Genomic DNA, 24875 nt, shown 5'->3' on the forward strand with positions numbered 1-24875 from the left:
TGTAGAACCAGGAGATCTGGGAAAATAAAATACTGGAACATATAATTGAGATGTCACTTACTAGGTCTGTTCATATTCAGTGTTTCCTGTTTGTTTTTGTGTATTTTGGGCCTATAAACTGCAATAAAGTTCTCTGTGTGTGATAAACTCTTGAGGAATCTATCTGAAGCATACTGAAACATATATTTATTTACCAGCTCAAGATGTAGAGGAAGGTGGTTTAAATACTTTCTACAGTCAAAAACATTTATCAATGAAGTTTGATTAGCAAAATTGGAAATAAGAAGGAACTTGACTAGTAACATTAATTACAAAACCAAACATGGACAGAATAGGACTTAAACTTGGTATCACAACTTAATAACAAAATACTGTGCATAATTCAGATATAAAAATTTTGACTTCACTGAAAATCTAATCCTTTATGTTGTAGTTTCGGATTTTGGCCATTCGCTGGGGAGTGTGGGGCTTTCTGGATCGGTTGTAAGATGACTTGTTTGGGTTTTGCTTTGTCTGAACTTCAAACTTAGTCCCTCTGACAGTCAAGGCAGCTGCTGGTACTCTTTCTGCGTGGGCTTCTTCCTGAGAGTCTTCAAGTCTTTTTGGTTCATGGATAACCTGGGATTTCTCTGCAAATCAAAAGGAAGAGAAAACGGATATTATTTTAGTTTGATGCCAATTGCTCAGAGCAGCATAAACATATATTAAGTAGTGGAGACAGGAACGTCTAGGGGAGTGGGCAGAACACTTTGAAGAATATCTACCTACCCCAGTACCCCTATTTGCTATTGCCACCAATCGGGGAGCAGAGCCAGAAGTCATATTATACCACTATTTCATACTATCAACAGCATCTGTTATTGTGGGGACACAACCATCTGTCTATGTATCTAACTTTATTATTGTGAACTGCTTTGAAAACCATTAGGGTTGAAAAATATTATACAAACACTGTAAAATAAATAATTTTCACTTGCAGTTAAGAAGGTTGACATAATGGTGGGGGATAAGATAACTTTTAAATCCTTGTGATTTATTGCCTATGAAAGAGAAATAGGTTTGGCTTTGCAATTTTTATTTATTTGGATTGTTTTAATGTTTTCTTCTCCTGAAGATTTTTCATCTGATGGGAAAGTGCTGTAATCTGAGGCACAGAGCCTTTCCCCACTATATTCTTAATGGTGTAGTGAAGTATAGATACATCTGTTACTGTATAGACATATCTGTTACTGAAATTCACTGATCAACAAACTTCTTATTAAGTTCACCAACCAACTACATTTTACATTTATTTGTGGGCCAATTTGTTACTTCTTTGTATGAAAGAGACCACTCCATTGTTAAACATCCTGTACTGAAGTGACCAGAACACCTATAGCAAATCCCACTTCAAATCTCATCTTTACCACAAACTCACTGTTTTAAGATGTATCAGAAAGTGCATGGTAGATATCAAACAAGACTTTGAATTTTATTTTGCCTGATATTCCTAGGTCAGAAAGATGTTTATATTATCAGCTTGAAGGCTTCCATGTAAATACTGTTTTAAGGTGAAGGAGAACAGTCTTTCTGGAAATATCAGCTCTTCATCTTACATGTTTTTTTTTTAAACTTCCAATTTTGCCTTTGGCTAGACAGAAATGCAACTATTCAAACATAACTGAATGGATGAATATTTTGCATTTGTGCACTGCATTTCCCAAACACACAACATTTGTGTGATGAATTTACCCAGTCCAGCTCTGTTACGATTATTTCCATACGAAAAATCACTCTCATACTTACAAGCTCAGATTCTGATACTAGGAATTGTCAAGTATAGAAAATCACATCAGAATAAGTTAATATTTGTAAAGCACTTGAACGATGAAAAGTCTTGCATAACAGCAAAGTAAAATTGCATTTGTAGAGCCAGAAAGGAATTCAAATCTGTTGGTTAATATTCTACTCAGACCTCTCATTGTCTGGTGCTTTACCCACATGATGGAAAAAGTGTTGAAATTTTGTCCCATAAGCAAGAGTGAAAGGTAACATATGACCCAATAAGAGCCAAATTTCAGCCAGGACAACTGGACCAATCATAATGAGCTGTAATAAAAGTGGTTCTTCAGTTTTCGTCATCCAAGTTCAAATATTGCAGCACAACATCTATTGCAGTTCTAACTATTTCCCATTTCTCTACCCTTTGGCAGCTTTTTATATGAAGCTATAATTCCCCAAGGACTGGAGCTCTGACCACAAACCATAGAAACCTAATTTTTCTCTCTCCCCACTACTCAGCATATATGTTGATGTTATCAACTTAATTCTGTCAAGAATGCGGTAATTTTCTCAACGGATAAGGCAAATCATAGTCTAACAAATAAGGCAAGAGAAGGAGCTGGAAAACATTTGGTTTGTAGTCACTTTCTTCTTCTAACAGCAGCTCTTTGAGCTACTTTTAAAACTCAGGAGATGATCAAAATCCGTGTCAACTCAGTGCTGTTGTTCGTGAGAAGTACATGCAAATAATCTTTTCTAGGTAAAGTCTCTTTGTTCACATCTATAATCTCACCAACTAAAATCCCTTTTACACTGCTAAACGCCAGCTGCTGAAAGTTGGCCAAAAAAAGAATGTGTTAGGACACAGGGAAGACCGCTCTCCAAGTTATATGACTGTTCTGGGGAATAGGGTGTTATACCAATATTTTCTTCAGCAAACTGTAGCTCTGTTCCTATTGGGGAGGGGGGATCTTGGGTACTAGACAATAGCTGCAGAGCAAAAGAAATATTTAGTTCAGAACTGTGGCTCAACAACAGTCCGTCTGTTTCCTCTTGCAAGGAAGGGCAGAGATATTTTCCCAGCCTGGACCTCTGCATTCTGAAATGAGGAGAAAGAGTGATAACTAGTTGCTATGGTGACTAGGCCTTGGCCAAGCTGTGCCACAATGGCCATAGTATGAAGAAGGTACAAACTTGGATACTTTCAGTAGCTTGGGCCCACTGCACACCCTGATAAGACCCTGGGATCATGTAAGGAGAGTAAAGTGATATGATAAACTTTTCCCTCAATACCTGCCATTCACCAATGCAGAACTAGATTTCAGTTATAAGCAAAGTAGGGAAGGGGGTGTGGAGAAGGACCCAATTAGCAAGCAAGAATTAGGGTGTCGGGAGGAGAGAAAAGACTGCATTTTTACACATACACAGTTTGCTTTTAGATTTCATTCTGGCGGTTTGTGAGAATTCTATACTGGGTTAGGTTTTACTATGCTGACACACCTCTTTACCCTGGCATTTGACACTTGAGGTGTATATTGATAGGACCCACATTCTTTTGATGATTATAAGTTGTTTTAAACCACTTTTAATGTTGTATCAATGTTGTAACCTGCTTTGGGCCTTCAGGGTAAAGGGTGGGTAATAAACAAACAAACAAATAAATCAAGCTATTGGTCCTGCCAATAAAGTGGCAGGAAGGGAACAGGCTTCTTTCTCTGAATAACATGGGTAGATTGTCAAATCTACATTGCATCAATTATGTGCCCTCTACAGTGTTCCTGAATAAATGCAGCAAAGATCGTTTAGCAATGTATAAATCGACTCAATCTTTTGTATTAAGGCAGAGATGCAACAAGGACACAAAACGGTCCTTATTTTCACCTGTGAGGTGATGGAGGGTGGCATTTTAAAGTCTTGAGATATACACATCACTTGCATCTGCATTTTGAGAGCCAGAATTTCTTTTTTGCATTCAGGTTTCCAATACTAGATTAGGTAATTGGTGTCCTTGCAAACTGCCAGTTGAGTTTCACCTGCTGACAGCATGAAACATTAGGCAAGTTACTGTGACATCTGCATGTGCAAACACTGTTTTTGCTTTAGCAACAGGTTCTTGACCTGCGGTATCTTCAATATCTTCAATGTCTCAGTCTACCAAATAATTTTGCCATAGCACGTGGGACATTGCCAACAGCACACATGCCATCCTATACTGTTATCCCTGCTCGCTGCCACAGCCTATAGAAATGCTGCTTGACCAGGACATAAAAATAATCTGCAAGTGTATTACACACATTGCATTTTCAAAGCCCTTGGTAAACATTAACCAATTAATCAAAATCCTGAAGCTACTCGGGAGAGGATTGTTCAATTTGTGAAATTGTCTGGTGGATTCATTTAAACAAACAAGCGTGCCAGTAGGGAAAAGATTAAAAGCAAAAGAGACGGTCTAATACTGTAGAGGCAAAAAAGGTAGATGAGCTAAGACAATGAGTCAAGAATACAAGAAGAACCCGCTGGATGAGGCCAATGGCCCATCTAGTCCAGCATCCTCACAATGACCAACCAAATGACTGTGGGAAACCTGCAAGCAGAATTCGAGCATGAGAGCACTCTCCTCTCTTGTGGTTTCCAGCAACTGATATTCAGAAGCATTGCTGCTTCCAACTATTGAGACAGAGCATAGTCACAATGGCTTGTAGCCATTGATAGCCTTATCCTCCATGAATCTGTCTAATCCTCCTTTAATGCCATCCAAGTTGGTGGCCATTGCTCACTGCCATTGCTAGGAGTGAGTGCCATAGTTTAACTATGTTCTATGTGAAGAAGTACTTTCTTTTGTTTGTCCTGAATGTTCCAACATTCAGCTTCACTGGATGTCCACGAGTTTGAATATTATGAGGGAGAAAACTTTTCCTATCCTCTGTCTCTATGCCGTTGTCAGAGCTGCCCAAGGTCCCAGCTCACAAAGGACCAACGCCAGTTCTTGCTATATACAAAAGTCTTTATTAAGGTTCAGTTTCCATTTCAAAGCCGCGGCGTGCAGCTCTACGTCTCAACCCTAGACCGCTGAAGCTCCATCTGAATCTCCTCCCCCTCGACACCAGTTCAAGACCCTAGCCTTGCTCCACCTCCTCCTCTGCTCCTTTCTCCTCTGGGTCCTTCTGCCCTCTGGGGTGTCGCCCTTTCTGGACTCTTCTGATGCTGATTCCCCGGATTCTTCCCCCTGTTTCCGGCGTGCTTTAGGACCTGGCTCCCAATCCGACCTCCCTGCTGTCCCGCGCTCCTGTACATTTGAACTTGGCGCGCGCGCCCAGCCGGCAACCTTCCTCCTGACCGTTACACTGCTCCTGTCACTGCTTCCCCCTTCGGGGGGGTTGGCTGGGTCTGACTTCCCCTCCGTTCCCTCACTCAGCGATAGGGGCGTGGTCAGCCCTGCCTCATCTTCTCTCCCCACTGGAGGGGAAGCCGGCCCTGACGCATGGGACTCTTCCCCCCCGCTACGCCCTGGTGGGGAAGCTGGTCCCGATCTCCAGCTGCTGCTTTGGGAGTCGCCGCTGGCCCCTTGCTTCTGGTGCGTCCTTCCCGGGACCCCCCTTGCCCTGGCCATCGGTGCCCCCTTCTGGGAATCTTCCGAATCGCTGGAGAAGCTCATGGAATCTCTCGGCCCACTGTCATACTCCCCTACGCTGCCCTCGGATTGTTCCCCTTCGCTCTCCGTTCTCTCTCTCCCCTATGCCTCTGCTCCTGAACCCCTGACAGCCGTACATAATTTTATAAACTTCTATCATGTTACCTCTAACTCACCTTTAATCTTAACTAAAAAGTCCCAAATGCAGTGACCTTTCTTGAGAGGGGAGATGGTTCCATCCCCTTGATCATTTTCCACCTGTACAACATCCATTTTTACTCAAAAAGATTGAGAGTTAAGAATATAGGCCAGTTGTTTTAGATGGGATAAAGGGAGATCTACACAAACGGGATGGCAATAATCAAGCCCAGATAAGAGAATGAAGAACTTTGGCAGCATTTTCTATGAGAAAAGAAATGATAGAAAACAACTTCATTTTGAAAGAGCAACAAAATCACACCTATATCACAAGCATGTGAAACAAAGCAGGGGGTGGGGGGTGCACACCTTCAAGAGTTAAAGATGTTTAGGAGGGGAGTCAGAAGCTCCACTTCCCATCTCCTCACATTTCTTTCAGCAGCTGTGGGGCAGTCTTTCTTTGAAGATGAAATGATGAGCGTGAATAGCTCAGTTGATTAGAGATTCAGGTGGATAGCCGTGCTGATCTGTCACAGTCATCATAAATAACAAGATGAAAGGTAAAAAAAATCTTTTTTAACAATTCCAGTGGCACCTTTAAGATCAACTAAATATAAGCTTTCAAGGTATAAGCTTTTGTGTGTAAATATACTTCGTCAGATACTCAGTTGGATGCAGGTGGCGCTGTGGGTTAAACCACAGAGCCTAGGACTTGCCTATCAGAAGGTTGGCGGTTCGAATCCCCACGACGGGGTGAGCTCCCGTTGCTTAGTCCCTGCTCTTGCCAACCTAGCAGTTTGAAAGCACGAAGTGCAAGTAGATAAATAGGTACCACTCCGGCGCTGCTCTGGTTCGCCATAAGCGGCTTAGTCATTCTGGCCACATGACCCGAAAGCTGTATGCCGGCTCCCTCGGCCAGTAAAGGGAGATGAGCAAAGCAACCCCAGAGTCGTCTGCAACTGGACTTAGCAGTCAGGGGTCCCTTTACCTTTAAAGGTGCCACTGGAATTATTAAAAAATATTTTTCATCTTTCATCTTGTTATTTATTATGTCAGTTGATTAGAACAGTGGTTTCCAGTTAGGGGTCCAGGGATCCCTGGGCGTCCGCAGAACCATCCCCTCCCTGCCAGAGGACTCACTTATCTTGTTAATTGCACAGTGAAATACTTTCACGGATCATCTAGCCTCTGCTCTTGACCAGATTGCCTGCTTGTTGGCAGGGCCAAAACTTGTGAAAGAGTTGCTGGATGACAAGTGAGCTGGGATTGGGCAAAAACCTCTGACACAGTTTCTTGGGGCTCTTGCTATTGGAGGGGGCGAGGAGAGACAGACAGCTTGCTAGTTCATATTTTTTTTAAAATGTAAGGGATCCCTTCCCTCTGCTCTCTACTTTTTAATTGAAAAGAATTTCTAATTGCTTTCAACAACTTTCAAGTTTAGATGATTCTCCCACTGCTTGTACATAGGGTTTTCAGTGAATTTGGGGTTCATATCTCATCTTGGAAATCTAAATGGAGAAATAGCTAAGCAATTTGCCACTATGATTAGAACAACAGCTAATCCAGTGTTTCCCAACCTTGGGCCTCCAGCTGTTTTTGAACTACAGCTCCCATCATCCCTGACTAGCAAGACCAGTGGCAAGGGATGATGGGAATTGTAGTCCAAAAACAGCTGGAGGCCCAAGGTTGGGAAACACTGAGCTAATCCTCTGATGATTTAGTATTGTGCAAAAGGCAGCCTGTGTGGATTTTGTTTTCTTGTTTTCTGTGGGAAGCTATGTGGCTACATTTGGGGGTAGGAAGAAGCAGGTATATGGCAGAATCCTAATGAATTAAAAAGTTTCTTGTTCCTATTGGGTAATCAGCAAGAATAAAAATCTTACTCCAATTAAGTACTGTATTTAACTAATTACTCTATTTAAGCCAGGGATGAAACTTGGGCACAAAAGGAAATAAGAATAAGAATAAGAATAAGAATAAGAATAAGAATAAGAATAAGAATAAGAATAAGAATAGTGTGACAAAATGGGAAGCCAATATATGTTACTTTTGCATACAGAAGTATGTTGGCTGTCAAGGGGAAACATACTGAAGTGATTCTTTGAGTTAAGTGAAGTACGACTTTTTCTGACAGGTTCAAAATTTCCCTCTGATCAGTTGAACAACTTTGCATGGTTGTGTATGGTAGCCTACTTAGCAGATGTTTTCACATACTTGGAATACTTTCAACACAAACCTTCAAGGTAGTGATGTTAATATTTTTTACACTGAAGATAAGATTGAGGCAATGATTAAAAAGTTATGGTTATGGACAAGCCGAGTAGAAGGTGGTAGCCTTACTAACATCCCAACACTGGAGACATTTCTGGAGGCCACTGACGAAGAACTGATACCAGAAGTAAAACATTACATAAATGAACACCTGTGTGATTTAGCAACTAGCTTCAGAGATTACTTCCCTGCACCAAATTCTGAAAACTCATGGATAAGGAATCCTTTTGAATATGGTGGTGTACAACTAACAACTTTATCTGCGGAAAAGAAAGATGCACTTGTTGACGTGACTTGTGATGGTTCATTGAAATCATTTTTCAAAGAATGTAAGCTGGACCAATTCTGGGTGAAAGTTTTTGCTGATTGGGGCTACCCCACATTTTCTGTATACATAAATATATCTTCTTCTTTGGCGATCACTTGTAGTAGTGCTGGATTTTGGACCTTGTATAAGGAGAAATGATAGACACTTTCCAACGTTACACCATTGAGTTGGATTTGTGGTGCTGCAAAGGGGTTGTTTTGTGCTTGTTGGTGCAGCACTTTGGTCTTTTGGGTGTTGAATGATAGGCCAAGCTTTTTGTAAGCTTCTGCGAAGGTATTTAGGATGGTTTGGAGGTAATCCTCTGAGTGTGCACACACTACATTGTCATTAGCATACTGAAGCTCTATGACGGAAGTTATGGTAACCTTACTCTTTGCTTTCAGCCTACTCAGATTAAAGAGCTTTCCATCTGTTTGATAAATGATTTCTACTCTGGTGTGGAGTTTCCCTTCAACAAAGTATAGGATCATGGCAATGAAAATAATAGAGTTGGGGCAATAACACAGTCCTGTTTAACACCTGATCTCACTGTGAATTGTTCACTTTGAGAGCCATTGTTATCTGCGATTGTTGCTGTCATATGGTCACAGAGGAGCTGAAGGATGTTCACAAATTTATCTGGGCAGCCGATTTTCAGAAGGACAGTCCACAGGGCATTACGTTTTACAGCATCAAAGGCCTTAGTCAGGTCAATGAACGCCATATACAGGGGCTGGTTTTGCTCTCTGCATTTTTCTTGAAGCTGTCAAGCAGTGAAAATCATGTCCACTGTCCTCCTCGAAGGTCGAAAACCATTTTGGGATTCAGGAAGGGTAGCCTCAGATATTTTTAGGAGATGGTTTGGTAAGATCCAGCCGCAGCTAATAAAAAGATGCCTCAGTAGTTTCTGCAATCTGTTCTGTCACCTTTTTAAAAGAGATTGATAATTTCGGCATCCCTAAAATCTGCTGGGGCCACCTCTTTCTCCCATATTTTTTCGATGAGCTTGTTAAGTTGTTGTGTAAGTTCAATTCCACCTACTTTGAAGACTTCGGCAGGTATCCCATCAGGTCCGCTGGCTTTGTTTTCTTTCATTTAGTTAATAGCTGTACATAATTCTCCCAAATTTGGAGATGCTGCAAGCTCATCTCTAATTTGTTTTTGTGGAATTTGTGAGAGGACTTCAGCAGCTATGGGGGAGTTGTGGTTAAGGAGATGCTGGTAATATTCTTTCCAGCACAGTGCAAGAGCTTCTTTATCTTTCAGAAGTTTGGTACCGTCTATTGAACATAGGAGACATGATTTATTGGCCCATAGATGGGCTTTGGGCTTTAAAGAAACTCTGTGCATCATGAGTGTCGGCTAAGTGCTGGACCTCTTGAGCTTTTTTTATCCACTGGGTGTTATTTAGTTCTCTGATTCTTCTTTGAACCTCAGCCTTAGCGTCAACATAGGTTTTTTTCTTAGTGGTGCAGTTTCTGTCTCTTTGCCAGATCAGAAAGGCCTTCCTTTTCTTGTCAATAATGCATTAAATCTCATGGTCATTCTCATCAAACCAGTCCTGGTGTTTATTGGTTTGATATCCAATAGTTTGTTCACAGGCTGAAATAATGGATGTTTTAAGCTTGGTCCAGTGTTCCTCGATGTTGTCAGGAAACTCCAGAAGCAGATGGTCCTTAAGAGTCGTTTGGAAGCAATCCCACTTAATAGGATCTTGAAGGGCTTGAGTGTTCATTTTGTGCCTTGGTTTCCTTCCTAAATATATAGAAAGCTCTTGGCCAGACATTAGCAGTTCAATCCTAAATATGCATGATTGGATTAAGTTCAGCTGAATTCAATGTGATTTCAATATGTTAAGAACTGAAGACTTAAGCAATGGCCATGTTTGCACATCACAGTAAACCATAGTTAACAGCTTACAGTGAACATGTAAGTTGCTCTGACTTCATGCCTCCTCAAGTGTGGGTGGAAGCAGCAAACCACATTCCCTGGCTTAGTGTTGATCCTCATAATTGTAGATTCCAAAACAAACCTTGGCATCATATTATGACTGTTCAGATTCCACCCACATTAGGAAAGGAACAAAGCAGGAGCCACTTGCACATTCATTGTAAATCATTTGTTATGGTTTACAATACTGTGAAAGTGCAAATGCAGTCAAGGCTTACAATCACAGTTCTAATATGTACATTTCACTGTGCAAGGTGAAATTTATTTCTGAGATTTTTTACTCTAATACAAAGAACTAATTCATAATAACTTCACCTTTTATAAAGTCAGCATCAGAATATATTAAAGCTGTGCTTTTATATCTGCTCCAAACAAAGCTCATGTCATGAGGACAGGCAATGAATATTTACATTTCTTTCTTGGGAGATTTTTATCAAAAGTGGAATAATGAGCTGAATTATATAACTAACTGAGAACAGTGATAGTGTGTCTCTAACAAGCTTACCTGATAATCTCAAAATGGCCTTTCTGCAGCAGTCTCAAAGTTATATATAAAACTAGAGTAAAGAGTGGATGGCTGGTTCCCAGTACTAGAAAGAGTAATTTTCAAATTTTCTACTCTTGAGGAGTAGGAAGTTGCCTTGTCTGTCAAAGAATCCCTGAGCACCAATCTTGGATCTCTATCCAATACAGAGGCTATTGAAATAAGCTCTGGGCACAACATTAGTTCATCTGGGGTACATGCAGGCTTACTGGGATCCAAGAGAAGGGATTGCACTCCCTCCTAACATTGCAGGAGAAAGTCAGTAGGGAAGGACAATATGTCTTTTGGGAAAGTTCTGCAGAGCACAGTTTGAAAACCACTGTACTAGAGTAAGTAGTGGAGCTGAAACTACAGACATCTATTAATAGGGCATGCGTGCATGTATTCTCCACTCATTTCAAAACTGGCAAACAAAGAGCAAAAACACTGTGGATTGCACCATAAGTAGGGCAGAGGCATTCCAACGTCTACTGGTATAATGCGCCAAGAAACTGCTATACTGTACCTGATTCGAATACAAAATTAAATAGCCACTTCATTCTACACCATGCTTACCTTGCTCTTTGTTGCTTTGGGGGCTGAGAATAGAAGGGCTTGATCCCATCTCTAGAATCTGCCAGATTTCCTCCAGGGAGCCAGCAGTACCAGATGATGACAACAGGCTTTGCTGGAGTTGGCTGGGACTTTCTTTTGCAAGTAGTTGAGACTGGTATGGAACTAAGGTTTCATGCCTTGGGGTATCTGCAACATGATTTCCAACAATTGATTTTGACTGAACCTGTGGAAATGACAGAATGCCGTCAGTAATGGCTAGGGATCAATAACATCTGGAAATGAGTTGAAAATATCAAAAGCCAAGGGTAGGCTTGTATGGCTAACAATGTTTCCTTCCTCAGGTTAAGTTTATGGTCTACTAAGACCCCTAGATCCTTTTCACATGTTCTTCAAGTGCCTCCCCCCATCTTTGTGTTTGTGCAGCTGGTTATTCCTGCCTAAATGTAGAACCTTACATTTGTCCCTATTGAATTTCATTCAGTTAGTTTGGACCCAGTTCTCCAATCTGTTAAGGTCATCCCAATTTTGTCTTCTGTGGCATTAGCAAAGAATGGTGTCATCTGCAAATTTGAAGAGCATCCTCTCAATTCCTTTGTCCAAGTCATTTATAAAGACACTGAACAACAACAGGCCTAGGACAGAATTCTGTGGCACCCCATTTGTCACTTTCCCCCCAGGATGACAAAGAACCATTAATGAGCACTCTTTGGGTTTGGTCAGTCAACCAGCTACAAATTCACCTAACGGTTACCTTGTCCAGCCACATTTTACCAGTTTTTCCACAAGTATATCATGGGGGACTTTGTCAAAAGCCTTACTAAAATCAAGATACACTATGTTCACAACATTCCCCTGATCTACTAAGCTTGTAATTCTATTTTTAAAAAAAGGGAAAAAAAGAAATGACATTTGTCTGGCATGACTTGTTTTTGAGAAACCCAAGCTGGGTATTAGTAATCACAGCAACTTTTCCTAAGTACTCACAGTCTGTTTACTTTTCTGTTCAAGGACCTTTCCTAGTATTGATGTCAAACTCACCAGTCAAGATGGGTTTAAGATGGGTTGGGACTGATATTTCATAACTGAATGACCTGGAAATTCACATCCAATATAAAGACAAACTAAGCTTGACATAACACTACTAACAGCATACAAAGGGGCCAACTACATGTCACATAGAACCCCAATGCTATGGGGTTTACTATGTAAAAGCAGCTTGGGGAGTTAAATATGGAGTGAAGAAACAGTGGGAAGTGCTTAGTTCTTTTCCTGTTTGTGGGGACTCTGTTCCAAATTGCATCTCCACATGGTTTTCTGTCCAATGGGGTTCAACATTATTTTATTAGCTTGATTATAGATCCATCTACATACAGCCTGCTTTATTTACAAAGAACGAGGGGACGTGTTCCTATCCCAAAGGGTTTACAATGCAAAAATAGACACAAGAGAAAAACAGAAGGTGAGAGAAATGTAGGCAGGGGTAAACAGGTGGAAAATATACAATGATTCCAGTTAACTATACTTCAGCTTAGTTAAAGGAGAGCATTGGGTCTCTAGGAGCTTGTTCAAAAGGCTTCATAAAAAAGGGAAATTTTGGTGAAGGATTTGAAGTAAATTAAGGAGATGGTCACATGGAGATTCAGTTCAGGGAGGTAGTTCCATCCATAACAGGGAGAATGGTGAATAAGGCAGAGTTGTTTCAGGGAACACAAGACATTTGGGTGGCTAGAGATGAAGGAGCTGGATGATTTAAGATCACAGATAAGTGTTTGGACATATGTGGGGCTGCCTCTGAAGATGATTTGGAAACTTCAGCTGATGCAGAATTTGGTGGCCAGGTTGCTCACCAAGGCAAGACAGTTTGAACATATTACACCAATCCTAGCCTGACAGCACTGGCTGCCAATTAGTTTCTGGGCCGAATTCAAAGTGCTGGTGTTGACCTATAATGCCTTACATGCTCAGGACCACAATACCTCAAGGACCACCTCTCCCCATATGAATTGCAATCATCATCTGAGGCCTTTCGTCATGTGCCTCCTCCACATGATGTGGCAACACAAGAATAGGCCTTTCTGCAATGGCTCCATTTGTGAAATCCTCTCTCCCTTCAATATACATCTTTAGGCTCCAAGCAATAATGTTCCTTTTCAACCAGACATTCTATGTCTTTTAATGTGGGAGGAGGGGGTTATGGGTTTGCTTTGTTCTTGTTTTTCACGTGTATTTTGTGTTTTTATTTTGTATTTTATGCTGTGGACTACCCTGAGGTCTTCAGATGAAGGGTGGTATACAAATGTAACAAACAAACAAACAAACAAACAAACAAACAAACAAACAGAGAGCTACGGGGAAGCAAAGCAATAGAAGGTTAAACACCTATAAATACAAATAATAAACAAAAAAATATTTTAAACACTGATTGGAAGGAAGCAGCTTGGGGTGGGTGTTTGAATATAATATGCTGGACTATACCTGTTTCTTAGGGATTTCTGCTTCTTCACTACAGCTGCTGCTTCTCGGGAGATTTTCGGTATTTAAGTTCTCAACAAAATAAGGACACTTTCCTGGGGCATGCTTTCTCTGTGCATACTGTAACTCCTGCCATGAAAAGGAACAGTCTAAATTAGTAGCTTTGACTTATTACAAGCTTCTCTCTCAATTCTCTAGAAATATGTTTTAATAAAATGGGACAGGTTAAGCACTAATATTCTCAGAAAAAGAACAGATAAAGCTCTCATTCCCTAACATACTTCCACTAACAGTGGTGGTCGAAACTGATTTTCTACATACAATCCCAAACTCTGGTTATTGCACTGCTCTGGAAGACTGCAGCCATGATCCGGTTATGCATGCCAAACCCCATTAACAAACTGGAGCACTTACAACACATGCAAGTCAGTGCACCATCAATTAATTCTCTTCAGTTACGAAACTAAAACAATTCTATATTGCTTATAAATATTTTAATAAGGGATCACTGTAAGATTTTGTTGTTTTTGTTGTTGTTGTTTTTTACTAAGGCTGGGCTGGTGCTCCCAAAAGCCTTGTCTTCTCATAAAAGCCCTTTTTATCACTACAGCACTTCAGTTTGCCTGCATTTTCTAAAAGTTAGCTACTAATTTGATGGTGTCTTTTGTTTGTAATTATATTACTCTCTCCATATATATACAGTGGTACCTCAGGTTACAGCCACTTCAGGTTACATACGCTTCAGGTTACAGACTCCGCTAACCCAGAAATAGAACCTCGGGTTAAGAACTTTGCTTCAAGATGAGAACAGAAATCATGCGGCGGCGGCGTGGCGGCAGTGGGAGGCCCCATTAGCTAAAGTGGTACCTCAGGTTAAGAACAGTTTCGGGTTAAGAACGGACCTCCAGAATGAATTAAGTTCTTAACCCGAGGTACCACTGTGTGTGTGTGTGTGTGTGTGTAACAGTCTTAATCTATTTGTTGTTCTCTTTTAATCAATTAAGCTTCAAATGGCTGAATAGCATATATTTTTATTAAAATGAGCAAAAACAACCAATCAATTCCTCTCCTCAGTCCACCCCCCCCCATCCTAATATTACATTCCTATACATGTCTACCCAGAAGTAAGCTCCATCGAGTTCAATGGTGCTTCATTTCACAGAAATTCTAAAACAGAATTTAAGCTTCCCTGTTCTTTATCTCTTCCCATAACTGAAAGAGGTGAATAGCTATGGACTTCGCTACCCTTGCAAACTGAAGAGAGGCACTGGACAGAGCAGCCAGTTCTGTTGGTTTAATTTTACATCATGAGCCAGTTGGCTGTTCTACAGTATGACTGTCTCCCTAGGCTTGCTTCATGTAGGTCATTGACTCCAAGGACTCATGGGAATCACAGTAATCCCAGGGTCCTTCTTAGTGCATAAAAGTGATTACCGATTAGATCTGCTGACATCTTCATCTCAAACCTTGTAATACCACATTCCTCCAATACTTTGAGCTGTCTCTGATCATGATAGAAAAGTCAGAGTTGCAGTCAACTGTGTTCCAGCATGCCATGGAAGTGACTGCTATACACAGAGATAGCTAATCTTCTTTGGTGCAAGGGCTGCATTCACCTTGGTCAACCTTCCAGGGGCTGGATGCCAGTTCTGCAGTGTGGTCACAAGCAGGTTATTTCCCCCTCTCTGCTCATGAAATTAACAATCTGAAGACTAGGAAGGGATGATTTGTACCCCCATCAGAGCACTGGACTGGGTGGAGATACTTAAACCTTTCTGCCAACCCCTGTGCTGTGTCTACTTTATTTCTCAAAATCAGTGAGATCTTGGGTGGGGTATAAAAATTTTGCTGGGGGGGGGGATGCAGCCACTCTACCTGTGTAGTGAAGAGCATACTGCATGTCACTCTCCAGTCCACAGTTTGCACAAAGTCATTGCTGTGACTAGGAGAGGGATTGGCATTCTCAGGAAAGGCTTCCCTCCGAACCAGGCCTTATGGCAATACTCCAGAGGTTCTGCACATACGGCAAGTACTGAAATGTTGCCTAAAGGAGAGGCCTACATTACCTGTGTCGTAAGCTGGTACTGGAGGTGCTCTAAAGCCAAAAGACGGTGCTTAGTCTCCCTGACAAGTTCTTTAGGATGCAGGGCACAAGATGAAGTGTGACCCTGAGGCTGCTTTGAAATCGTGAAGTCCTGAGAGCCTAGAAATCCTAAGAAAATAAATAGGTAGGAGTTTTCCACATTGCACTTAACACGGCATTTTTAAATAGAAAATGTCTTGCCTACAAGAAACTGCTGCTCACAGCTGTAAATGAATTACACTGTTGTGGCAGTGTTTCAGCATATAAGTTTAAAGAGATGTGTAGAAACTAGCCTGGGAAAATCTTTTCCAAGCAATGACCTTCACCTTGTAACTTCATTCAAAGAAGCTGGGCCACGGAACACAAACTTTGAAATGAAATTCTCATACAAGGCTTCTATTTAGGCCTCAATTTTGTTAAACAATAATCTCATTCTGCATTGTTAATTTCCAGGAAAGAAAATCAAACATACAACTGCTTATTTCAGGAATATTCAAAAATACATGATAAGTACATAACATAGTTCTTTGCTGTTATGCAACATGCAGCTGCCACCTTAACCTTTCAGTGCCAGTACCAAAGGTTTCCAAAGCCAAGAGTAAGAAACAAATACTCTGTTCATGCTTTTCCACCATATTCAATACTTGGCACAACTTAATTACTAGTACTTCATTCTCAAGTGATAACTGGGATTTCTTAATCTCAGCAAAGAGCCTACAGACAACACTTCAATTTCCTAGTGTTCTCAATCTCAGGAAGCTAAATTTCTCATAAAAGAACCAAGGTCCTTCTACCTTAATGAGATTACCTTCCTTTGAAGCTGCTCCAAGTTCTGCTCTTAGTCTGTTTACCATTTCTAGTAGCTGATGCTTCTCTTTGCTCAAACTGCAGATCTTTCTCACAGCTTCCTTCAATCTACCTTGCCTCACTTGTGCATGATTTCCTATAAGTAGGTGGGGTCCATCGCCAGCCTCCATGCCAAATAACTGTTGCCTGAGATGTACAGAGTCCTCCTGAAGCTTCCTGGTCACTGAATTCTAGAAGAATAAATGACAAGGATCAAAATAAATGAAGAGAATTTTTGGCAGGATATATATTCCATTATAACGAATAAAATCTATGCCCGAATGACAGCTACCATAAAAAGATTGCAGTGTTGAATAGTGTGTTGTGTGCACCAAAACAAAAATGAAATTCCTATACTAATCCCAAACTGTGTGCCATGAGAAGCGCTGAAGAGTGTCTTGAGAAATGAAGCCACCACTCTGGAGGCGACTTCTACTCCATAGCCCTCTGAAATGGGGAGACCCCATGCAGCACTGATTGCTCCTTAATCTGCCAGGGTCAGAGTTGGCCCAAGACATTTTGCTGCCTGAAGTGAAGGACAAAATGGCACCTCTTCCTATTCCATGTATAGAGAGTGACTAGGTGGGCAGCTGAATATTACTAAGACTAGCTTAGAGGGCAAACAATAGGTAAGTTATGTGATATACACAGCTCTGCCCCCAACGCTTTGCTGCTGCTTCCCACCCCACCCCAGCATCTGCCATCAGAGGCAGCCACCTTACTCTGCCTAATGGTAGAGCCGGTCCCGACTAGTATACAGCAGAAACATCATCCCAATAAAGACACACTCCTGAGCAAACCTGCACTCTATCAGCATTTCATCTCCAATGCTGGTTCCTGAGCCTTCTGGACACAAAATGCAACGTGCTGTTTCTAGGCTAAATATTCTAAACAGTTTGAGGCCTGTAAATCTATACCTCATTGTGATCTCTTATCTCCTCTGAAAGCAGGGGATCCCTCTTAATTATTCCACCTGTTCACCAGCTTGGTTCATGAAGGATATGCAGAGAAGCACTATTATTGACTTCTCTTCCATGGAAAATCTCAAAGCTAAGTGAGTCCTTTTTGGCTCGACTTTTTGGTGGCCATGGTTAGGCTGGTATAATTCAAGTTTGATTCTGTGGTTGACATTATGTAAAACTGGAGGTGTCTGATGTGGATAAAATACTTGGGAATATAGTAAAGTGAGATAAATCTTATCCCTTTCAGATTGAATAGCTGCAATTTTAATGAAATGATTCATCCCCCACAGTATGATGGAATAATACAAGTTATTCTCCTTTGCAACCAGTATCAGTTAAATTAGACTAGCCCTCTTATGATAGTTATTCCTGTATCCTAGTACACTGGAATACCGGTAACTGTGATACATAGAGTTACACTGCCTCCTAGTGGAAGTTGATGGATAAGTACAGATTCTAACTTTTAGATTAAAATACAGTGGTACCTCGGGTTACAAACACCGGGTTACAAACTCCGCTAACGTGGAAGAGTTACCTTGGGTTGAAAACTTTGCCCAAGGATGAGAACGGAAATCGCGGGGTGGTGGCATGGCGGCAGCAGGAGGCCCCATTAGCGAAAGCACACCTCAGGTTAAGAATGGTTTCGGGTTAAGAACGGACCTCCGGAACCAATTAAGTTTGTAACCCAAAGTGCCACTTTATTAGAGGGTGCTGTGACCAGAGAATATTATGCTTTTTACAGCAAATATATAAAAAACTAAGTACTAGCTTTATTACGAATAAAAGAAGCCCATATTCCCAACCACTCATTGGCTATTATAACTTTGTTCCCTTGAAAACATTATTTTATAATCGTAAGAGCACAAAGATTCAGCATTTTCCTACCATTTGTGTTTCTTGTGTTCTCACTGAATCCACCTGAGGATTTTTCTTTATGCTTTGCTTTTCCAATGCAGTCTTGGTAGCAACTTCATCTGGATGCAATGTACCTGAAAAACAAAGAGCAGATAAAGCAGACAGCAAGCTGAGTTTGTGCAGAATGCTAAATATTACCATAAACATGTCTTTCCTGTTCACATGCCATCTATATACAGTATTAGGGTCAAGAAAAACAGGTCCACTATTGTGAAAAGCTGTTTGATTATTCTGTTAAATATCAAGGAAATTTACCTATCAGAATAATCATACGGTTTATTTACAGGGAAACAAAATGGCTGCAAGGGAAACTGGGTTTAGAAAATATCAATAATTTCACACACATATCCCTGATATTACAGGACCTGCGTATAAATTCCACTGTATAAAACAAATCAGCCTACTGTTTTTAGAAGGAAATTGTATTGACCTTCCAAGGCTACAAAAGGTGGCTTTCTCACATGGAAAGTTCTTCCATGAAGAAAAAAAGCATGAACACTGTGATCCACATGTATACAAAATGATGACCCAAACAGTTTTCATGATTTTTCTTCGACAGAAGTAAAACTCTCTTTTAGGAAATTTATCATATTTTAAGCAGATCTGTTAACATGTTTCTCTTACTGTCTCGTCCAATGGTAATGTGGTAGGAAGTCTGAGTATTTTTATCACAACTGGATGATTTCAGAGAAGATACAGATAACTTTCCATGAACTTCAGGTGCATCTTCATGTTGTTTGTCCATGTCTTCACATTTTTTCTTCAATACTCTGATCTCCTCTTCCAAGGACTGAACATAGTCTGCAAAAAAAAAAGACAACTATCTCAGCCAGGTACTTTGCAGGTGTGAATAAAGTATTCAAAGGCTCATTGTGTGTGCAAATAAGAATTACTTTCCCCAAGAAATGCCTAATGGTAGGGCCAGCCCTGGCTGGTATATAGCAGCTGCATCATTTCAAGGGGAAGGACAGGGCATACTCCAAAGAAAGCCTGCACTATATCAGCAGGTGGTCCCTCTTAATTATTCTACCAGTTTACCAACTTGGTACATGTATACAGCTTCCCATCCATTAAAAGTCTTGAAGCTATGTGAACCAATGCTGGCCTGGCTTTTGGTGGTCACGATTAAGCTAGTGTAATTTGAGTTTGATATTGTTTTTAATATTTAGGTGGCCTTTAAATAAAACTGGAAGTGTCTGATGTGGGATTACAGCAAAGCAAGATCAATCTTGCTGTCTCTTTCAGTTTACACAGTTGTAAATGTTTGTGCAAAAACTGAAAGCTATTTTATCAAATGATTTTCACTTTCCCCACATTTTTTTTGTAACTATAGGATTTATTCTCATAGGAATGTTTTGCTGTAACTATACTGTCTCAGTAGAACATTAGTTTTGGCTGTGCTGATCCTGCCCTCAAAATGTAACTGCAATGATCCCCCATTTGTTCAAATGTAGTTTTGATTTTTATCTATCATATGATCATGGTAACTTTTTGCTATGGATTGAAGATCTTTGAGAATGCATTGTATGTTTCATTAGCGGAAATGTATGAGACAACTGAAATAAGAATCTAAACATTTATGTTAAGAAGATGATGAGTGCTAAGAGAAGGGAAGCGCCTGTTAAAAGGCAAGTGTAGAAACGGGCATATACACTCTGCAGTTAATATTTAACCCAGTCGACATTACCAGCAGTACCAGAAACTACAGTTCCATCAGCCTTACCAGCATCTTGTGCTTCCATTTTGCTTTGGTCAGATGAAAGTGCCTGAATATTAAGGGTCTCCATTTCTCTCCTCATTTCTGCAATAACAGATCGCAAGGTACTGTTTTGCTCTTGTAACCTCTTCATATCAGCAGAAGGAAAACCTAGTTCAGTGGTTCTTACAGTATCCTGCATGGTAACCAAAGAATTAAAGAAACAAACAAGAATTATACCCTGAAAGGGCTCAAGCAAGTGAAATGCACCAAGAAAGCATAGTATCTTAAAGAAACATAATTATAATAGTCTGCCATGTGCACAGTAGAAAAAGGACCAATGCTGCCAAGCATATATGATGGATTGTACTGCTCTAAAACTTGTGAAGCTGCATTGATGATATGAATGGCAACTTGAATATGTGACATGACAGCAACCCCACAGGTTCAGGGTAATATATTGGTTTGGATCCCAAGAGGTGCTGGTGGAATGGAGTTGGCAGAAGAAGAAGAAGAGTTTGGATTTGATATCCCGCCTTTCACTCCCCTTCAGGAGTCTCAAAGCGGCTAACATTCTCCTTTCCCTTCCTCCCCCACAACAAACACTCTGTGAGGTGAGTGGGGCTGAGAGACTTCAGAGAAGTGTGACTGGCCCAAGGTCACCCAGCAGCTGCATGTGGAGGAGCAGGGAATCGAACCAGGTTCACCAGATTACGTGACTACCGCTCTTAACCACTACACCACACTAAGTACTGGCGTGTACTTAGATAATCTTCTGTCTGACTGTCATCCCCGTTGATATGCTGTGCTATGAATGAATGCTTTGAGATTGACCTGCCCAATGGAAGAGGTCCTCTGCCTCCCTATGTAGAAACCCGTGACCTGCCCTGGTGGTTCAAATACACTTTTGTGTTGGTACTGAGCAAGATAGCATTCTTGAGGTCTATCTCTTGGGCAAAGTATTTGATAGCAAAGTGAGCTGACCACAACTCCAACCAATTTATGTTGTATAGACAGGTTCTCATCTTGTGGAGCTCATACATATTTCACCAACAACGACCTTTTTCACACACAATAGCAAAGAGATGCCGTAGAACAGTGTTTCCCAACCTTGGGCCTCCAGCTGTTTTTGAACTACAATTCCCATCATCCCTGACCACTGGTCTTGCTAGCTAGGGATGATGGGAGTTGTAGGCCAAAAACATCTGGAGGCCCAAGGTTGGGAAACACTGCCGTAGAACACTGTTTTGAATGTTGATGATAGCTAGATAAACATGTCAGAGAGCAGGCCCCAAAGTATGTTTTGTTCCCAACCCTACCAATGCCCTTTGAGCACCATTTAACATGCTGAGAATGTGCAATATGACTACCAGATTAAGGTTACCAGACGTCCCCATTTCCCGGGGACAGTCCCCGGATTTACAAATCAGTCCCCATACAAAATCCATTGAAGTTGAAAAGTGTCCCCAGATTCATTGAAAAAAATCTGGTAACCTTATACCAGATGTCACCACAATACCACAATGTTGTTCTTGTTGAGCAACATTAAAAACAAAATAGAAAATATAATCTGAAATACAATTATTAAAGTGTAAAACCATCAGTGATATAATTATATCAAACAGAGCCACCCTTACTGTGCCTGCAAAGTTTTAAGGTGATGCCTGAACAAAATTATGTGGAAGACAGCTGGATCTGAATAGGGAAGAAGTTCCTGTATTATGAAATCATTCAAACTGACTACCTTTTCGAACACTTTCCAGATTTACAGGATGGATATTTGTATTTTGAACAGGTACCAACCACTAGAGTGCAGCAAATACACCTCTATCATCATTCAACATTCAAAATAGTCTTTCGCAATACAGTACCACTTAGCTACTGTGTGCGGAAAAAGGTCATTATCAGTGAAAGCCATACGATCACTAAAAGATCAGAGCCTATCTACTTGGAAATAGTATGACACTTCTCAGTCATTCATATGCCAAGACAGATTTAAAACCGGTGTAGGGATTGATATTACAGATGGCAATCATGGTAACAACAGAGCACAGCACTGAGGATTTAAACAGGCTTTGGTCACTAGCTCTAGCTCACTGCCACTGCTGTACTTAGCCTGAGCAAGAACTGGGAAATGAGCAAACCTCCAAGATGAACATGAAAGCTGACAGCAACTTGAAGTCAAACAGCTGCTGCAAGAAATAAGTATTTGCTACTTACTGAAAGGCAAGAAATGAGGGGCCCAAGCAGGCCTCCTTCAGGAGGGCATGGCACAGTTTTGGGTGTTGTGACTGGAAAGGCCCTGCCTTCAGTGCTCAGCCACCATACTTCAGCTGGCAGGGAAACACTGAGCAGAGCTTCAGAATGATGGTGATTTTAGTGCATAAATGGGCTCATGCGGCAGGAGGCAATTTGTCAGATAGTCTAGTCTCAGAAGGTTTAGGGCTTTAATGGCTAATAACAACAGCTTGAATTAGGATCAAAAGGGAGCCCCAGCCACTTGTACATCTGCCTTTCTGGATTTAGTTTCAGCTTGTTCAGTCACATCCAGCCCGTTCCAATCTCATACACTTGTATAGAACTTCCATCCTGTCCCTTAGGATCAGATGGATAAGAGAAAGAGTACTTTTTGTTGTCAGGATCCAATCATACGTAAGTACAATTCACACAGGGGCATATCACGATAATGCTAAATCACTGCTCATATTTCATAGATGAATGTGCATATATTTTGTTTTTGTTTTTTAAATGATATTTATTGTAGTTTCACATAATATACAGAAAGCCAAAAACAACTTTCCAGAGAAAATATAAAGAAAAAGAAAGGAAAAGACAGAAGAGAAAAGACAAAAATTAAAAAAGAAAAGAAAACATTCCTCATTTACAATCCTAATTTTCAATAACTTTTTTCTGCGACTTCCCCTCGCCTCCCTTTCTTGTATTCCATGTCCGAATATTAGTTCAACAAGTTCTTATCCCTAATTTTTTAACCCTAATTTATTAATTATACTTAATACAATTTATATATCGAATTTTAACTTATATACATTGGTCATTATGCTTAAAGACTTTTTCTAAGATCGACCCAGTTTCCCTTCCACGGATTCCCCATCTTTGTATTGATAACAAAGCAAAAAAGAAGAAACATTAGAAAGAATCAAAATATATTTGTACACCCTTCGGATTCCCAAACCCCACCCTCTCTTTCCCGGTTTCAATCCCTAAACCATTGTCCATTAGTCCATCTGGTATCAGCCTGGATTTCTCACATCAGAGGCTCTTAATTCTCTCTCAGTTCCTATCTGCCGGTTTTTTTGATAGTCCTTTGTATTAACCACCAAATCTCGGAAGGGCTCTGTCCCAAAAATGTCCATGTTCCTTCCAGCCGGGCCTCCATATTTAAAGGAGGGACTCAAAACTTGTTTCTTAATCCTTTTAGGTCCAAATGTCCCAAAACCTTCAGATCTCCACAAAAGGGGATCTTTCCATTCCTCCTTCTTCAATTCAAACCAAATTTTCATCATCCAGTCCTTTTTTTGTTTTTCCATCTTGACAGGCCTCCGGCTCTCCTTTGCCTTCTGCAGCATTTCAGCCCCTGCTTCCTGCTGCTCCTGTTCAGCCAATATCTCTTTCTCCACTTCCTCAAATTTCTCAAGTTTCTTTTCTTGTTCAGCTGTCTGGACTGTAGACAAAACATGACTTTGCTCTACCAATTTTCTCACGAGAAAGGCAACCTCATCCAGATCAGCTAGTATTTTCCGGCCTATTTCCATTCTTGTAGTGTCCCTGAACCCCCTCTAGAGGGATTCTGGTTATTAAGTATTCCTTACGCTTCCAGCCCAACAGTCCAGTTACCTTGTTTCAATTTCTTCTTTATTTTCAACAATTTATCACTATATTGTAGCGAATGTAACCAGCAAAAACATCAGAAACAAAGTTCTCTGTTTTTTCCCACTTTGACAGCTAATTTGACAGCTGTCAAAGTCTTCTATGTCTCCTCAGCAGGCTCCTCTCACTGATCACTCCCGGGTCTCGGGGGGGAAACTTTAGCTCTCAAAGTTAGCTCTTATCCTCCAGCACAATTACTTATACTGTCAATCCGTGTAGTTAATAGTTTAGTCCAATAAAAAGGAGATATTCTCTCGACCTTAATTATTTAGTCCTTGCTTCAGATTGTTTACAAGGCAGGGAAGACGGACTTCCTCTTTGCGTCTTCCCCGATCGTGCCAAATTCAAATTTTTTTTTTTTCTTTTAGAAGTCCAATTTCCGTATTACTCACGGGTTGTTGCTTTTAATCCGAATGTTCCCAGGAAAAAGTCAGCGCTCTCCGTCCATGGCATGCGGCTTCACTCAGCAGGGGAAGCAGAGGACTCTCAGCACCACGCCGCTCCCCGTCCCCCGTTCCGGAGCCTTTAAAAAGGCTCCTTCACAGGTCGGGGGGGGCGCAAATGGTGCCCGCCGAGTCACCAGGTCCACAGGCTTCCGCGCCTGTGTTTTTTTAGGGTCCCCGCGTCGCCGCCGCGGCAGGACCCGACCCCTGCTAAGCCGATTCCCTCCGGAGCTCGGAGGGAATCCGCCATTCGGCGATGGCGCTAACCCGGAAGTGAATGTGCATATATTTTGATGACTGTATAAATTCAGGTGACCATAATTTTTATTCAGTAAATATGTGTCTGGTATTCACTAAGTGTATAAGGGCCTTTAAATGGGTGTTCTCAAGGTGTCCTGCTGAACCAAAGTGAA

At 41.0% G+C, this 24875-nt stretch overlaps 1 protein-coding gene across 5 annotated transcripts in view; it reads right to left on the reverse strand.

Annotated features, from left to right (window-relative positions):
- Positions 1-164: 164 nt before the first annotated feature.
- The window catches only part of CCDC57 (coiled-coil domain containing 57), a 66339-nt gene continuing 41628 nt past the window's right edge, over positions 165-24875 (reverse strand). For all 5 annotated transcript variants that reach the window (XM_079967375.1, XM_079967376.1, XM_079967378.1 and 2 more), the window contains 8 exons: positions 20159-20327; positions 19060-19236; positions 18406-18509; positions 16521-16749; positions 15696-15841; positions 13633-13758; positions 11158-11380; positions 165-629 (listed from right to left, as the gene is read on the reverse strand). In XM_079967375.1, coding sequence (XP_079823501.1) covers positions 415-629; positions 11158-11380; positions 13633-13758; positions 15696-15841; positions 16521-16749; positions 18406-18509; positions 19060-19236; positions 20159-20327 — 1389 coding nt within the window. In that variant the 3' untranslated portion in view covers positions 165-414. The remainder of the gene's footprint in view (positions 630-11157; positions 11381-13632; positions 13759-15695; positions 15842-16520; positions 16750-18405; positions 18510-19059; positions 19237-20158; positions 20328-24875) is intronic.

The sequence above is a fragment of the Podarcis cretensis genome, assembly GCF_951804945.1.
Source record: "Podarcis cretensis genome assembly, chromosome: 2".
NCBI lineage: Eukaryota > Metazoa > Chordata > Lepidosauria > Squamata > Lacertidae > Podarcis > Podarcis cretensis.